Source organism: Mesoplodon bidens, assembly GCF_964165515.1.
Source record: "Mesoplodon bidens genome assembly, chromosome: 15".
In the NCBI taxonomy this organism is placed as follows: domain Eukaryota; kingdom Metazoa; phylum Chordata; class Mammalia; order Artiodactyla; family Ziphiidae; genus Mesoplodon; species Mesoplodon bidens.
In genome coordinates this window covers 45,623,595-45,641,443 of record NC_138171.1, presented here as the reverse complement: position 1 = coordinate 45,641,443, position 17,849 = coordinate 45,623,595, and the positions used below count along the sequence as shown (strand labels likewise).

At 50.5% G+C, this 17,849-nt stretch overlaps 1 protein-coding gene across 5 annotated transcripts in view; it reads right to left on the bottom strand.

Annotated features, from left to right (window-relative positions):
- GSG1L (GSG1 like) overlaps nucleotides 1–17,849 on the bottom strand; it is a gene marked incomplete at its 5' end in the record, with an annotated part of 225,505 nt that overhangs the window by 77,166 nt on the left and 130,490 nt on the right. For 4 of the 5 annotated variants that reach the window (XM_081257939.1, XM_081257940.1, XM_081257943.1 and 1 more), the window contains one exon: nucleotides 3,377–3,529. The exons of the other annotated variant lie outside the window; for it this stretch is intronic. In XM_081257939.1, coding sequence (XP_081114065.1) covers nucleotides 3,377–3,529 — 153 coding nt within the window. The remainder of the gene's footprint in view (nucleotides 1–3,376; nucleotides 3,530–17,849) is intronic. 5 annotated transcript variants of the gene reach the window in all.

Here is a 17,849-nt window from a genome sequence, read left to right as displayed (position 1 = left end):
CCACCACTTGCTTATCACATCATCTGGCTGCTACATCCTTCCCAGTTACTGTTTTCTGAGGACTTAAAAGTCTTCCCCCTCCCTGCCCGCCCGGTCACTCCTGCAGTACATCCTGAGAAAAGAGCAGAGCTTTGAAGCCAGCAGGAGCCGGGTTTAATCCCAGCTCCAAAACTGACCAGCTGTGTGACCTTGGGCAAGTCAGTTAACCTCCCTGAGCCATGCATCGTGTATCTGCCTGAAATTACGGAGATGATCTTATTTTCTTTAGCAGTGGGACTCCCCGCTAGAAGGAAACTGGGGTTTTTTGAGGGGTGAAAACTTTGATAAGCCCTTTGAGGTAGGGGGAAGAGCCCCCCTATCCACTTCCCCACGAGAGAGGCTTGAAGAACCATAGGCAGCTGCCTTGGGCTGGCCACCAGCTTTTGTTTTGTGACGGAAGTAAGCAGATTGAGGGGAGGGCTGGATGCTTGGGATAATGGAGGGGATTCTTTTTTGTGTGTGTGTGCTGTGCGCGGGCTTCTCACTGTTGTGGCCTCTCCCGTTGCGGAGCACAGGCTCCAGACGCGCAGGCTCAGCGGCCATGGCTCACGGGCCCAGCCGCTCCGCGGCATGTGGGATCCTCCCAGACCGGGGCACGAACCCGTGTCCCCTGCATCGGCAGGCGGACCCTCAACCACTGCGCCACCAGGGAAGCCCTGGAGGGGATTCTCTGATGCTTGGTAGAGAGAAAGAAAAGGAGAGATGAAACCACTGACAAGGAAAGGAGCCTGGACACCCCGCAGCACCTCACACCCAACCTGTTCAAAAGGGACCCATCGTCTCCCCCAGTTGCTCTTTCCCCACCTTCCCCATCTTGATGGTACCATCCCATCCTGGCCAAATGCCAGCCCAGATCAGGGGTCTGGCCATCTGGACCTAGGGGCCCCTCCCCAGAATAATGTTTTCAGCTCCATAAAATAAAATAAAAGGATTGTAGAAGAAACCAGTTACACTGAAATGCAATTAGCAAAATATTCAAATAAATGTGTTGCATAGTAATATATGTGCTTCTTCATTAGCATGTTAGATAAGATTCAGCGGAAGCTCTCAGAAGTATTGCCCTTTTGAAGGAGTGCATTTTAAGATATGTGCATATGAAAAACGTGGTTCCTATTGGTGACTATGTCACAGGTGCCACCCACGACTGTGATGCGTTGCCTCCGTTCATGTTTGAAAGATATTCTAAATGTCAGTTACAAGTTAGAGAAATAAAGATGTAACTTCTCCCCCATCCAGGTTCATGGACTCTCTGAATTCTGTGGACTCCACACTAGGAACCTTTGACCTAGAGTCTCGGTTTTTCCAACCCATTCATTCCTGCCCACCTCTCCTAGTCAGTCTGCAGGCACTGTGCCTGCATCTCCTATCCCCACAGCCACTGCATGGGGTTGGGGCCTCACCCTTTCTCACCTCCTGGCCGGCCTCCTCACCTCCATTCTGGCTCCACTCCTCCCGTGCTGCACCCTGAACCCTCGTCCGCAAATGCAAACCTGACCGTATCACCCTTTGCTCTGGATTCTTCGATGGCTCCCTATTGCCTGCATGATAAAACCTACAGACCATGGCAAAGCACCAAGACCCCTACCCGGCTCTCCAGCCTCATCTCTCAACACTCCTACTCGCCTGCCTTTTCACGTTCCCATTATTTTGAACTACGTGAAGTTTCCAGAATATGCCACCTCATTAAGCTTTTTCCTGTGCTGTTCCTTCCACCCAAAATGCCCTCCCCGAGTTGTCCATCAAGGCAAACTCTTAAAGTTTTTTTCCAAGTCTCAGCTCAAATGATTGCTTCCTCAGGTCCCACCCCACCCATTGGCACCCCCTGGGCAAACGTAGGTGCCCCCTTGCAGGACTCACCACACCCAGTTCATGAAGGTCAACTGGCCATGTTACAAGGGTTTGATGAGTCTGTGTCGCTACAAGATGGCAAACTTCAGGAGGCCAGGACTGAGTCATTTTTTCTTTGACTCCCCCAAACCTAGTACGGACCCCAGAGCCCAGGAGGCCTTCAGTGAGTGTTGGTTAAGTAAATGAATACAATATGGAAAAAAAACTGATTTCAGGCATAATGAACACACGTAATAACAGCAAACAAAGAATAACCCATCTCTCGATCTGGAATAGCCGAAAACAGGGTCACGGGGGAAGGGGAGGGCGGCCAACATCGACACTGTGCTGTGAGGATCACTCTGTTTTTCTTTTCTTCCCTTTACTATTCTGGTTAGATTTCCCACATCCTGGGAATGACAATGCGCATGTTTTGATCTATGCAGCATGCTATAATTTCTTGAATTCCGCTTTCTATTCTTTGAGAGATCCTTCTGTTATATACACATACCTCAATTAGGGGGCGATTATTTCCCTTACCAAAAGGCTCATCGTTTCGGTTTCATTAAATAGAGAGTTCTTCCAGCGCATGAAGAATAAGATTAGATTTATAGAAATTCAGTTTACATTTGGCTTTTTAGGAACAGATGTCGTACACAGCCAAGCCACTGCTCCGTCAGGCTTCCTGAAGTTATGGTTTACTGGCTCCTTTGACTGCCTTCTGGCAAACTCCTGGCTTAACCCCTTATGAGCCGGGTCTGCTGACGCTATTCGGGGCACCTGGCCACCTAATCCAATGACCTTTGCTTGGAGCCTTCTGTCTCCACCTCCCTGAGTCATGCTGCCGCCACGGACCATCCAATTTTTCCTAAAACCCTCAAAGTCCTTGGCCTTTGTCCACAGTCTCTGCTCACCCCACCCTCACCATTGAGATTCCAGATGTGTTTGTTCGTCAAGCTTCCTGCTGGCCATCTCCCCATGGAGGTCTCAAGGGCAAATAAAATAAAGCAGATGAGTGATGTGCCCACCACACCCAGCAGGCTCCCCTTTCATATCCCTGTGAAAGGCGCCACCGTCCGCCCATTTTCACGACCACCTCCCTTTCCCTCGTGCCACAAATCCAATCCACCACTCGCCATGGGGCGTTCATCTCCTGAATACATCTCCAGCAAACCCATCTCTCTCTCCCACGTGTGTTAAGCTCCATGAAGCACTGGAACTGTCTGTTTCCGTTCATTACTATAACCCCATACTTATTAAACACATGACCTGGCACACGAGACACTCAGTAAACACATGCTGAATCAGAGAATAGGGGAGCAGACAAATCCTACTTTACAAACTGTAACACTGAGGTTCAGAGAAGAGAAGTGATTGGCCCATGGTCACCTAGGGGGACCAATCAGGACTTAGCCCGAGGGTGGCTCCAGCTCCCGCATTCCCCTCTGCTCTGGGCACAGGGTTGGTTCCGGTGTGTTCTTGCCCCACTGCCCGAGGCCCTCTGCCTTACCTGAGAGCACCGTGAAGACAGCCGCAAAGGCATTGAGCTTGAGCCCGTCGATGACATTGCTGGAGTGGAAGAGCTCGAGACACATGAGGCTGAAACCAACCACCAGCAGGAGGATGTAGAGCACCTCGGAGACGACCGACAGCCACAGGACCCCTGCACGGAGGAGGGAGGGAGGCCGTGAGACGGGGGCACACAGGGAGGACTCTCCCTGGGCTCGTTCCACCCCACGCCCTTGGGTTGGGGGATCAAGTCGGTTTAGAGAAGACCTCGGTTCCAGGGTGGGTCCTGATTAGGTAAGGCGATCCTGGCCAGCCATCCTCCTCACCAGGACTGGCTCAGGAACCCCAGCCTAAGTCAGTCGGAGCGTGGCACTCTCAGGATGACAGTTACTGGTCCAGGGAGGCATGTGACCAGTAAGCGGGTCCATTCAGACTGGAGGGAGGAACTTCCATCCTGTGGCTGGATGGGAGGCTCTCTTTCTCTTCTCATCTGTTACATGACTGCCACTGGGAGCCATCTCATGGCCCAGAGAGCACCTGCCTTAGAATGAAGCTGACACTGGTTGCTGAGCAGAGCAATGGAAAGATGACCTCACTGGGCCACGCAACCACCAGCCCCGAGGGCTTCCCTGTGGCTAAGCTGGCCAGTATGATGTTCTCTGTTACCTGCAGCTATAAGCATCCCAACTCTTACACACACCATGCTTGCCCTCAAGGTACACCTACATTTTTATTTACCCTGTTCCCTACTCCACTTTTTTCTAGAAACCACCACTGCTATTCCCACAGCTTCAACCAACCTTGTGATTCTCTTGGGAGCTGCCATCTTCTGCTGTGGTCCCACCCCACTGGGCACAGCTAATTGATCCAATGTGATCACGTGACCTAGAATTGGCCAGTCAAGGCCCTTCTCTAGGAATCTGTGCTTGGAACCCACTGAAGTAGACAGGAAGAGAGGCCCAGATGGGAGTCCAGGCACTCTGCCAGTATGAGCGACCGGTTCCACCTGTTCCTGAAGGCCAGCTGCACCCCATCCTGCCCGTGTTTTGGCTACCCAAACCTTCTTTTTATTCCCTAAGATAGCACAGCTCCCTCTTCCCCCAAATTGGTCTGAATTGGGTTACCATTATTTGCCACCTAATTTAGGGGGCATCTTCTATTTCTCCCATCCTACATTATTCTTCCTTCTTCCTACATACTTTTTATTTGAAGAACCCCTTTCCTCTCTCAGTCTGTGCAGTTTAGTTGCATCAGATTCACACCCTGGCTCCATGACTCGTATCTGGCCAATCAGAACTCTGTGTCCTTCTGACTCTAGTCGTTGGTTCAGGAATGAACCTCTCTATGACTCAGTTTCTTAACCTATAAAATGGGAATAATAATAACTCCTATCTCATAGCATTGTGGTGCTGCGAGGATTCACACAGCAACGTAATGAGCTTGTGCTTAGCATATAGTAAGAGCTCAGTTCACGTGCATCATTACCATTGTTGGACGGGAGGAACACGGTGGGGACTGAAAATGGAGCCAAGGGGTCCTTGAGTGAGGTCAAGGCTAGAGACAGTCAAGAGGGAGACATGACACTGTGGGAGCAGACACGATTTCTGAGAAAAAGGGTGGTGAGTAAGAGATGGAGCACATCGTGTGACTTACCTTCCAAGCCACACTAACCATAGGTGTTTTTTTTTTTTTTGCGGTGTGCGGGCCTTTCACTGTTGTGGCCTCTCCCGTTGCGGAGCACAGGCTCCGGACGCGCAGGCTCAGCAGCCATGGCTCACGGGCCTAGCCGCTCCACGGCATGTGGGATCTTCCTGGACCGGGGCACGAACCCGTGTCCCCTGCATCGGCAGGTGGACTCTCAACCACTGGGCCACCAGGGAAGCCCTAACCATAGGTTTTGAGAAGGGACTATGGATGGACCAGGCCTGGCCAGCCGGGGATGGACACATGACCCAAATCAGTTCAGTGAGTCAGGCACAGGACTTTTGCTGAAACTATTGGGAAAGAAAATTCCTTTTTTCCACTGGGTTTGAGGCTGGGAAGATGGAAGGATGGAAGTGACTGCATCAAGTAGCAAGGGCCTCCCTGAGGGCAGAGCCAAGGCCAAGGAAGGTGGCACCAAGAGATGGAGGAAGACCGTGTCCTGTGACATTGAGCCCCCAGATCCAGCCATGCCTAAAGCTGCCAGTCATTTGTTCTTTCAATCCCATGAACCAAGAGATCCTTGTCTTTGCCTGAGCTGGTTTGGGGTACAACTTCTGTCTCTTGCAACCGACAGTCCGGATCTTCAGTTTTTCTCTTCTCGGAAGCCGTCCTTCCCTACCGCTCTGCCTTTGCACAAGTGGTTCTTTCCACCTTAATGCGCTAGGGACACCCGATATACACCATTCAGTGAAGGAAGCAAACAAACAGCAACATCTGAGCCCCTATCTATTCTCTGATGAAGGATCCAGATTCTCAAACACCCACTATCATTCCTAATGCAACGGGGCTTTCAGAGCTTTGAAGAACTTTTTTCTTTTCTTTTTCTGCTACAAAAATATCGCATCTCCTGGGCAATTCCTTGGATTTCTGTAAGAGAATAATGTGCTCTTGGCAGCCTGGATGTTGTTAAAACATCCCCTGGCACCGTACACTCGCAGCCTCTCAGGCCCTTTGCTGGCCCGAGGCCCACCGGGCAGCGAGGAGGAAGGCAGGAGGTGCAGGGTGAGCTGGGCCATGCAGGGGTGCGGCTGCCCTCCGGGAGGCCTGCTCTCCCTCCCAGCAGCTTTCACCTCCAGCTGCTGTTGCCCTGCTGGTGGGTGGAGCCTCACCAGGGTGAGGCTCACCGACTCAGCTGACTCCCCCGCAGTGGCCCCGCTCCCCCAGGGGATGCTCTCATCCTGCCCAAGTGGGCCCCTGGCCAAGCCTCCACCCCACCCACCACCCCTCATAGCAGGGCCCAGCTCTGCTCTTTCAGATGGGATGGGCGTGGGGGACTGAGATGCTCCAGGAGTTAAGTTAACCATGGAGAAACAGGCAGTGGAATCTCAGCTGCATGGCTGGGGTTATGCTTCTTTTTTCTGCCAGATTTATTTCCCTGTCTAGCCACTGGGCTCAGAGCACCTGTCTGCAAGTTACAGCTCACCTAAGCCAAGGAAATTAATAACTATAGTAAGAAGCGGAATTGTTGCTGAGGTTATGCTAATAGCAGCAACAATGTCACAGTAAGGGCCAAGGGATATTAGGTGTTTACCACGTGCCAAGTCATACTGGACAATGTTAATGTTCCACCCAATGTCCTTGCACCTCTTTTTAGCATTTCTGTCTTTGGAGGATTGTCTTTGGGAAACTGGACTACATCTTGCCCATATTCATTCAGAAAGTGCCTGGAAACTTACATTTTCCTCTCTGTTCTGTCGTCAACCAGTGGCCAACTGGGGTAGTCCTGCCCCATGGCTCCGGTGGAGACCACCCCAGGTGGTGACCCACACTGCAAAGCTCCCTCAGGGCCAAAACTGAAGCTGCCCTCTCTGGGCCCTGGTCTGACATCACCCCCTCACTTGCCTTCCTCCCTTCCCTGTTCTGCTCCCCTCAATTCCCTTACTGTTCTCCGGGGCATTTCCTTTATAAATGACTTGCACATGGACCCTCAGCCCAGAGCCTGTTTCTAGGGACTCTGGCCTCAAACACCAGCATTCACATGCATGATCTCCCCCAGTCTTCCTGACAACTTTGCAAGGCAGCACCCATATTACAGATGAGCAAACTGAGGTTCAGAGGGATTAAACCACTGGTCTATACAGCTGGATAGTGAGTGATATAGTCAATCTGGGTTCAAACGCAGGCCTCTCTGACTCCAGAAACCATCATGGGTAGGGAGGTTGTAACCTATCAGGATAGAATGGCCACTCTGAAGTCATATCGGGGGAGTTGGGTACCCTGACGATGGCTCTCATCTACATGCACTCCAGCATCCCAAAGAATTCCTGCATCGGAATTCTTGCAAGAAGATGGCCACGGAGTGGGATTATGGTGGGGGAGGGGGTTCTCAGTGATCCTGAGCCCAGCTGGCCACCAGGTGTGGTGGAGAAGGAGGTCGCAGGGAAGAGCACATGGGTCTTGAGGATGCTGGTGACTCAGGCTGGGACCTAGGACCTGGGACCCTTTGCTGCAATGCTCGTACCTGGACAAAGTCTCTTCGAGCAACGAAACACAAAGAAACTATAAAGGACTAAAAATAATTGCGCGCATTGGCAGTTGGGGCAAATTATGATTATGGACAACAAGATACGAAAAGACAAAAACCCCAACTGCTGGGGCTTCCCTGGTGGTGCAGTGGTTGAGAGTCCGCCTGCCGATGCAGGGGACACGGGTTCGTGCCCCGGTCCGGGAAGATCCCACATGCCGCGGAGCGGCTGGGCCCGTGAGCCATGGCCGCTGAGCCTGCACGTCCGGAGCCTGTGCTCCGCAACGGGAGAGGCCACAACAGTGAGAGGCCCGCGTACCGCAAAAAAAAAAAAAAAAAAAAAAAACCCAACTGCCACTTCTGAAGAGCCAGGAGCAAAAGCACAGTACTGCGCATGCCCCTGCACACAGCACCACCAAAGGGGTGGGCAAACCACCTAAGCCATGCCTCTGGCCCGACCCCTGGACCCGCCCCTACCCTCACCCCATATAAGGAACCACCTCACCCCTACCCCCACCCCACCCCCACTCCGGGAGCCAGCAAGCAAGGGAAACTAACTGTTGCTTGTTTTCGCTCCCTCTTGCTGCAGCAGGGGCCCGGGTAAAGCCTTGCCTGAGTTTCTTGTCTGGCCTCTTATCAATTTCTATTGATTAAGGAGGCCAAGAACCCTGGTTGGTAACACTGGGAACCGGGCTGGAAAAGATGGGTTTGACCCATGCTGCAGAGGCAGGTGCAGTCCTAAAGGGCTTAGCAAGGGAAAGACATGCAGGGAGGCTTGCTCTGGAAGGGGGCTGGCTGGAAGACCTGGTGGAGGTTTGGGCCGCGCTCCATGAAGAGATGGTGGTGGCCTGGGCCGTGGCAATAATGGGGCGGGGGTGAGGACAAGTGGGGAGCTTGATAACTCCAGAGGGGTGGGCTCAGTGGACTGCTGACCCATGAATACGATGGCAAAGGAGACGGAGGAGTCCAGAGTGGGGCCATGTTTCCAGCACAGGCATCTGAGCAGACAGTCATCGTTCCTCAGTGAGAATGGGATGATGCTAAGGCAGGAAGGTGGTGAGGCCACTCCTACATGTGCAGAGTCTGCAGCAGCTGCAGGACCTCCAGTGGGGATGTGCAGGAGGCAGCTGGAGCTCAGACAGGGATGTGGGGACATTGGCAAGACATGGGCACTCACTAAATGTTTGCTGTGATTGTTAAAGAGATGGATGCCCCAAAAAAGCATTTAGAGCAAAAGAGAAAAGGGTAAGAAGTAGAATCCACAGGAACATTAATACTCAAGGGGAGGGGTGGGGAGGGGCTGCGAAGGTGTAGTGACACTGTGGGTGTCCCACCCATCCCTGCCGACAGCACTTCAATGCACCTGCCACCTGCCAGCACCTCTCTGCCCCAGGGGTTGCCCTGGTCACCAGAGCCTAGTCCCCACCTGCTGGGAGACTGACACCACCCTGCCCTCCACCTCAGAAGCAGCCCTCAACCAATGCCTAATGTTAGCTGATGAATAAGTACAAATTATACCTGTGTTTCCCACTGTAATAGGGAAGAACAAATCTGACTCCATATTGGATTAGTTTCTTTTCCTTTAACCTTTATACTCTATTGCTTTTGCTACAAGTTAAGAATATCGCCTAGGGCCTCCCTGGTGGCGCAGTGGTTGAGAGTCCGCCTGCCGATGCAGGGGATACGGGTTCGTGCCCCGGTCTGGGAGGATCCCATATGCCGCGGAGCGGCTGGGCCCGTGAGCCATGGCCACTGGGCCTGCGCATCCGGAGCCTGTGCTCCGCAACGGGAGAGGCCACAACAGTGAGAGGCCCGCATACCGCAAAAAGAAAAAAAAAAAAAAAGAAAAAAAAAGAATATCGCCTAGAGCCTGAAATATACAGGATGGCCCATTCTCAAGGTTCTGACCTTTATAGGTGTAACACTTTTCCATTCATATAGAGATAAAAAGTTGCAGAACAGAGAAGAGCATTTGTCTTGTTAGAGGTTTACAGGAACATCGTGACCTGACCTAGCTGGGCAGTTGCAAGAACAAAGGATTCCGGCACCAAGAAGTTTACATCAACAAACCACACCCCCTCCCCTTTCAGTATAAAAGAAGCTTGAATTCTAGCTTGGGGAAGATGGTTCTTTGGGACACGAGTCCACCATCTTCTCAGTCTGCTGGCTTTTGGAATAAAGTCGCTATTCCTTGCCCCAGCAACTCTATTGTCCTGCCATGCATGAGCAGTACAAGCTTGGACTCAATAACACCACCACCAGGGGAGAGATGGTGTTAAGTGTGAAGAACCACAACATTAAATTGTCTGCATCAAAGAGTGAAAACGCTATTCGCTTTTCCATTATTTTTAAAATTCTTATCAGCCCAATCAAAAGAGTCTCCACTTGGCGATAATATGCCCTTAACACTTTCCTAACACTTGTTAATTGTTTGAAACAACGAGAGGACTCAGATCTTCAGCAGTTCCTAAGCAGACTTGAAGAACATTTTGACAGTTGCCTTCTGTGCTGGGGACTCTCCATCACCCCCATCCTCTCCCTCCCCTCCCAGGCCACAGCTCTCCACCCCTCTCTGCCCTACTCTGGGCCCCAGGGGACTGATTCCTTAGAAGGACATCCCCAGGCTCCTGGTCCTCTGACTCAGCAATGGGGGACACCAGTTGGAAGTCGGCACATGGGAGGAGAGAGGTCAGCGTGCTTCTGCCCTGCTCCCTCTCTGTCTCTGTCTACTTCTCTGGCATCAGCTTCATCCTCTTGCCCATGACTACAGCTCCATTGTCACGGCTACTATTCTTACAGACCCCAGAACACTGTTCTTGCCCTTTTCTCCTTCCTGTCCAAGGCTGGTAACAGCTCCCCTCTGTCATCAGCCCTTGGGGGCCTCAAATTCTCTTAACCCTTTCCATGCCTCTGTTAGGAGTTCTTTCATCCAAGTGCCTTCATTTGAACCTTTTGGGAGATTCTGTTTCCCGCAGACAGCCTCCTTGGCACATCATTTTTTATGGCAAGGGATCCAATTAGAGGAGTGATCTTAGCCAGTGGTCCCAGAGTAGGCCCCGAATAGCAGCAGCAGCAGCACTTGGGAACTTGTGATGCAAATTCTTGGGCCTTACTGAATCCAGGAACTCTGAGAGTAGAACCCATCTGTGTCTTTTTTTTTTTTAAATAAATTTATTTACTTATTTATTTTTGGCTGCTTTGGGTCTTTGTTGCTGCGCGTGGGCTTTCTCTAGTTGCAGTGCATGGGCTTCTCATTGTGGTGGCTTCTCTTGTTGCAGAGCACGGGCTCTAGGCACGCAGGCTTCAGTAGTTGTGGCACATGGGCCCAGTAGTTGTGGCTCGTGAGCTCTAGAGCACAGGCTCAGTAGTTGTGGTGCACAGGCTTAGCTGCTCTGCAGCATGTGGGATCTTCCCGGATCAGGGCTCGAACCCGTGTCCTCTGCATTGGCAGGCGGTTTCTTAACCACTGCACCACCAGGGAAGTCCCCCATCTGTGTCTTAGTGGGCCCTCCAGGTGATGCTGACGCACATTCAAATATGAGCATCACTGATCTGAAGTCCTCTTTCAAATGTATGTAGAAAAAAGAGAGTCGACTTGTGTGGGGGAGGGGATTGAGTCAATAAATACTAGACCTTAGGTGTTGGCGTCTGGCCAACGAGAGAAGGTATAATGGGAACAATGAAACAATTAGGGAATCATCATAGTGTCTGGTCTAAAATCAATGCCCACTATTAGCGTTATGGAACGCACCCACGTGTGAATAAAGGAAGCTGGGAAGGACAGTGGGCTGACAGCCTCTGGGCAGGACCAGCGGGGAGCCTTGGTGACACCCGGAAAGGCTCAATAATCACAGAGATGATTGTTTCAAATCTCTGAAACTTGCTGCTAATGGCTCAATTTGCAGCTGAGAACTGGTGACCTCCCGGGGCAGAAGAAATGAAATGATTTCTCATCAGGTGCGGGGCCTGTGGGGTGACAGCTAATCCTGTTAGCTGCACTTTTTGCCTTTTTAAAAAACATCTTCATGACGCCAGCTCTGACCCTCCACTGATGCAATTGATGGTTTGCAAGAACCATTTCCCTTTTGCCCAGGAATCCCTCCCTTGCTAAGACACTTTCCAGGGCCAGCTCGTTGGCTGAGGGGAAAGTCACAGGTGGGAACCATCTTGGATGTGTGACATTGGCCGGGGGCCTTAACCTTTTGCCCTCTGCTTCCTCAATTGAAAAATGGGCGTGATAGACTTGTGAGCGTTAAATGAGACAATATCTTTAAGTCACACAAGCCTGACACTTGGAAAGTATTCAAGAGAGCTAAGTATTACTATTACTTCCTAATTAGTATAATTATTAGCAATTACAATAATTACAAGAGGCAGTGAGGCATAGGGGTGAAGAGCCAGACATGGGCCAGGCCACCTAGATTGACACTAACTCTGCCAGTTACTAGCTGGGAGACTGAGCAAGTGGTATCACACACTGTCCCTGTTTTCTCGCTTATAAATTGGGGATAGATCTAGTACCCACTTATGGACTGTTGTGAGGATAAAGCAAGTTAATTGATGAGTGAAGTGCTAAGGGCAGTGCCTGGCACATAGCAAGTGTTAAGTAAGCGTCAGTTACTGTTACTATTATTGTTGTCATCGCTGTTATTCCCATGGGACGTAGCCAAGGAGTAGGCAGCCTGGAACAATTGCATCTCAGCCACTGGACAAATATTCTTATGGCGGTGGTGGTGGGGGGGTGGCAGTGCACAGGGGGATTGTGGTAAAATCATATGAAATCCCAAGATGCAATGGCATTTTAAGAGAAAACATTTTTCCTCCCCAAATCCATCAGTTTCATATGTCAAATCAATAAGTCGTGGTGCAGGGGCCGCTGGCTGTGGGCTCGGTGACACGCCCCCTGAAACCCAGCATGTTAAATCATGTAAATGGCGTGGGCCAGGACCTCTGAGGCTGGAAACAGCTCCATGATAGCTGCTGTTTGTGAAATGTCAATACTGGAAGCTCAGAGGCAGAGATGCACAGGGGATGGGAGGAGAAAGCCAGAGGCCTCGAAGAACCGTGGGGAGGGACTTTGGGGGTCACCGAGCCCCCAGCCCTCCATCTGCAGATGAGAAGTTAGCCCAGAGAGGAGTTAGGATGTGCCCCTGTCACAAAGCACGTTGGGGGCAGATTGGGGTAGGGGTGGATTTGCCACCTCCCTGGCTGCTCGATGTTGCATGATTGGGGTGACTCTTATCACAGGCACTGGGACTGAGATTTTAGGGGAAAGGGGCTGCCTTGAAGATGGTGGCTGCACCGCACGTCTGTAGCCCTGAGTTCCAGCCCTGATGCCGTGGGACCTCTGGAAGGCCCCCCGTGTCTCCAGGGGCCTCAGTTTCCCCCCCGGTAAAACAAGTGGATTCTCAAACAAGCTGCCAACAGGCCGAAGCCAGTCCGCAAAATTGTCTTGTTTGGCCCACACAGTATTTTAAAAATATCTGAATTCATTATCAACATTTAAAAATAGGAGACCACATAAAAATCCAGATTTCTGGATTTGTTTGCAAAATGGGTGGATGCAGCAATATAAAGACCCGCATCCCCATATGATGATGACTGTGAGGCTGAGCTGGGGCGGCCCCCCTCAAACAGGGCAGCCCAGACCCCAGCCAGCGCCCTTCACCCCTTCATGGTTCCTTCCTAGCACTCGTGAGCATTTGGGTTTACAGCCCCCCATACAATGCTGTCTAAGGTCATTTCTATCCCTGACACTCGGCAGCGATGCAACATTTTGAGACCCTGTATGGTCCTCCCTGATATTTACATGTGGGAGTGAAATACACAGCAAAGTCTCAGTTATCCAACTTCCTCAGGGATAGGGGGTTCTAGCAAATACCATGCTACCCCACACATGAGGGTACCAATTTTCAAAGAGTCAGATTCAGAGGAAAGGCATTCAGCTCTAAAAATATGCCCAGATTGATTTAACTGAGCCAAGAGCCTGGGTCTGAACGCTATTTCCAAGAGTCATCTTGTCCACCCCAGCCCTACATCCTGTCCATGAAGGCCTGAGAGGGCCGGTGAGTAGCCCGAGGTCACGACACTGGGAATCTTCCTTTCATGAGTCAGATGGAACCTTTTAGGCTTTGACTGGAGGTCATGGTGGAGACCCTAGGTGGCTGCTCTCATGGATGTGCAAAAAACGTTGGGTAACAGAGCGCCTGGGAATGGAATGCCATTCAAACGCCCATCAGCGCGTTGCTCTGGAAACACAGGGCCTGCACGGGGCTGTTTTCTGTGTCAGTCGCCGTCTTTTCCAGAACTGTCCTTTTCTAGAGCCTCTCTACTCAAAGCAGACCTACTGACTCAAGGTCTACATTTTAACCAGATCCCCAGCTGACCCGAACACACGTTCAAGTGTGAGTAGCACTGCTCTAGAGGATGAAGTTCATATGTTTTAATGTGGGACCCGCATCCTTGACAAGCAGGTGCTAAGTAGCCCTGCCCACCTCAGCACTGGCTGCTTGCTGAACGTTCCATGCCCTCCTGTGCCTCCAGCATGGCCCTGGCCCTTGGAGTGTTGTCCTCCTCTGGGGTCAGCTGAATAACGGCAAAGATATCCACGCCCTAATCTCCAAAACCTATGAGTATGTCACCTTATACGGCAGAAGGGACTTTGCAGACGTGATTATGAGCTTGAGATGGGGACATTATCCTGGATTAATTGGATGGGTCCAATGTAATCACAAGAGTCCTTATAAGAGGGAAGCAAGAGGGTCTGAGTCAAGAACAGGAGATGTGACAATAGAAGCAGAGGTTGGAGTGATATGGGGCCACAAGCCAAGGAATGCAGGCAGCCTCTAGAAACTGGAAAACGCAAGGAAACAGGTTCTCCCCTGGAGCCTCCAGAAAGGGATGACAACACTTTGATTTTAGCCCCATAAGGGCTCATTTCAGAATTCCGATCCCCAGAACTTTAAGATAATAAATCCAGGGACTTCTCTGGTGGTCAGGTGGTTAAGACTTCGTCTTCCAATGCAGGGGGTGCAGGTTCAATCCCTGGTCGAGGAGCTAAGATCCCACATGCCTCACGGCCAAAAAAACAAAACATAAAATAGAAGCAATATTGTGGTAAATTCAATAATGACTTTAAAAATGGTCCACATCAAAAATAAATAAATAAAAATAAAAAAGAATAAATTAATGTTATTTTAAGCCATTACAGTTTGTGCTAACTTGTTACGATAGCAATAAGAAACTAATACATCTTCTTTCTTTGTTCAAGATCACCTCTTCCAGGAAGCCTCTCCTGACTACCCTAGCCCCCACTGCGGCCCCCAGACAGACCTCAGCAAACAAGAAAACTTCTCCATCACTTCCAGGTAGGTGCCTCGCTGAGATGGAGAGAGCCTGGACTTGGGGTCAAGCAGGTCTGGATTTGACCTTGGACCCTTACCTAACTTCTCTGAGCCTCAGCCTCTTTGGCTATAAAATGGAGTCAACACCACCAATCTCACACATTTTCTGGGCAAGTTAAATGAGATTGTGGCTGCAAACCTGCCCCCACCCCCCAATAGTCCAGTTCCTGGCACATGGTAGGTCCTCAGTAAATGATGTGTATCAAGCTGACAGGCTGGGCCCAGAGAAATGAGTCGTTCTCCTCCTCTGAGCTCACAATTAATAAACGAGTTTATCACTGGAATGGATTTTGACAATGTTTTATGGCCCCCAGAGTTCCACAAGGTTCCAGTCCCTGTCAATTTAGAAATGACTCTGGCAGACATGCCCTTTAGAAATGCCTCTGTTGGGACCCTGGGACAATCACTGAGCATTTGAGATGTGTCTTGGTGACCTTGGCCTTCAGCATCAGGCTACAATGATTTTTCTCTCTCTTTAGGATCCAGAAGCTGGTCTTGAAAATAATCCCTGGCCCACACAAGCCGGGGCCTGGGGAGGAGGCTGGGAGGGGGAGCGTGGTGGGAAGAACTTAGAAGTCTGAGGTTGAGTACTGGCCACTACACCCCACCCGGACCTCCCATCACTTTAGCAAGTCCTCTCATCGCTCTGGGCCTCCCCCTTCCCCATCTCTAAAATGGGGTTGCTATGTAGGCAAAGGAAGTAGGACGGGGTAGGTCAGAAGTTGCAAACTGGCCTGAAGACAAGTTTTTGAGATTTTTTTGCTGTGTTTCCTGGGTTGGTGTTTTGTTTTGGTTTGGTTCCTTCTCTCTTTGTCTCTCTGTCTTTCTGTCTCTGTCACTCTGTCTCTGTCGTTCTGTCTTTCTCTCTTGTTATATGTGGTATTTTTAAAATTTTGAATTAGAAAAATGGGAAAATCACATGAAAATCTAGATTCTATTGGAAATCTGGTTGACCAGGGCCACCTTCCTACAGGAAGATAATGGCTGGAGCCCGGTGGTGGCCGCTCCCTGCAGGCAGTTTCTCTCTAGTTTGCCAGAGTCCTCACCCTTCCCTATAATTTCCTGCCCTGGAGGCTGAGGGCTACAGCCCAGGGAATGACCCCAGAGTGCAGGCAGGTTCTTTTACAATGAGAGCTGGGAGAAAGCCATTGGGGGGTGGGGAATGCCAGGCGGTGTGCAGCCAGGGGACAGAGATGGGCAGGGCTCGGGGAGGAGGTCTGCAGGGGATGCTGGGGAAGGTGCTGCATCAGAAGGGCCTCCCAGACACCAGCTGGTTCCTACTCCAGCTGCCACCTGCTGCCAGGTGGGAGGAGTAGTACCCTGGAGAACACAGCTGTGAACATAGAATTGGGCTGGTCACTGCAGAGTCGGGGAAAGAAGGAAATGATTATCTGCTGTGAGATGGTAGTGTGCCCAGTGGTTAAGGGCATGGCCTGGGGAGCCAGACCACCTACAGGCAAATCTCATCTCTGCTAATGACTTGCTGTGTGGCCTTGGGCAAGTTACTTCACCTCTCTGAGCCGGTTTCCTCCTCCGCCTCAGAGGGTGGTTTAAGAATTGGGAGACTCAAAAGGGAGGGGATATGGAAACATATGTATATGTATAACTGATTAAATTTGTTATAAAAAAAATAAAATAAAATAAAAAATAAAAAATAAAAAAAAAAGAATTAAATGAGACATGTAAAGAGGCATAATCCAGGCTCAGCTCATGATAGGCCTCAATATATGTCAGCTATCCCCATTTAACAGATGAGAATATTGAGACTTGGAAAGAAGAAGAAAAAATTCATCTGTCTCAAGCCTGACAGAGCCAGGCCGAGTGGGTAGTGGGGAGGTACTGTCAACTGGGTGATCTGGATTCAACATTTGCCCAGGATGTCAAGAAGAAGCACAGTGTAGCCCTCTGCCTTTGGCCTCCCTGTGGTCCCCTTGCTAAATCAAGGGCATTCTGACTTGCCCTCCCCAATCCTCCCCACACCTCTAGAGTGTCCCTCTTCCCTTAAACTCACCTGAAAAACCATAGTCTCTGCACCAAACAAATTTCCCAAACCCAGACTCTGCAGAGGGCACTGTGGGGAATGCAGAGGGGAACAGACTTGGATCCAGCCCTCTGGGAACCCCAAATTTAACCTTAGGGCTGAGATTCACCCAATAAGGACAACCACGTTATATATCATCTAAGGAGGGCAAAGCACCATGCTGGGGCCTTGGCAAAGAGAAGCTCATTTCAACCCACAAGAACCCTATGACTTGGGTGCTATTATTTTCTCTGAGTTATAGATGAGAGGAAACTGGGCACAGAGAGGTTAACTACCGAGCCCAGGAACATAGCTAATAAGTGGCAGAACTGGGATTCAAAGGCCAGCCAGTCCAGGTCCTCCTGCATGCCAAGCCCAGCTGGCCTCAAGGTCTGGTGAGCCAGTGGAAAACAGGGCACTTCCTGATAACCTCTGGGTGGCCTCCCTGGTCCCTTCCAACAAGCATTCAAAACAGCTGATACAGGCTCCATCTGACAGATGAGGACCCTGAGGCACAGAGAAGGAGAGTGATTTGCCCAAGGTCCCACAGCACTGGCAAGGGGAGGAGTCATGAGTGGTGCCCAGTTCTGTCTGAGCCCCCTTCCAGCTCTCTGCAGGGGCTCTGCCCCTCTTCTGGGCCATGGACCCCTATGGCATCTGATGAAGCCTAACATTTTTCTCCGAAAAATGTTTTTAAATAAAACAAACATACAGGATTGCAAAGGAAACCAATTATATTGAAATGGAGTTATCAAGACATTTTTAAAAATCAAATGTATAACATTAACCTATGTGCTTTTTTACTAATGCACAAAATAACAAGATCTAGTGCAAGTCTAATAACTTCGGTAACTTTCAAGGAGCAAGGAAGAAAGTGATATTT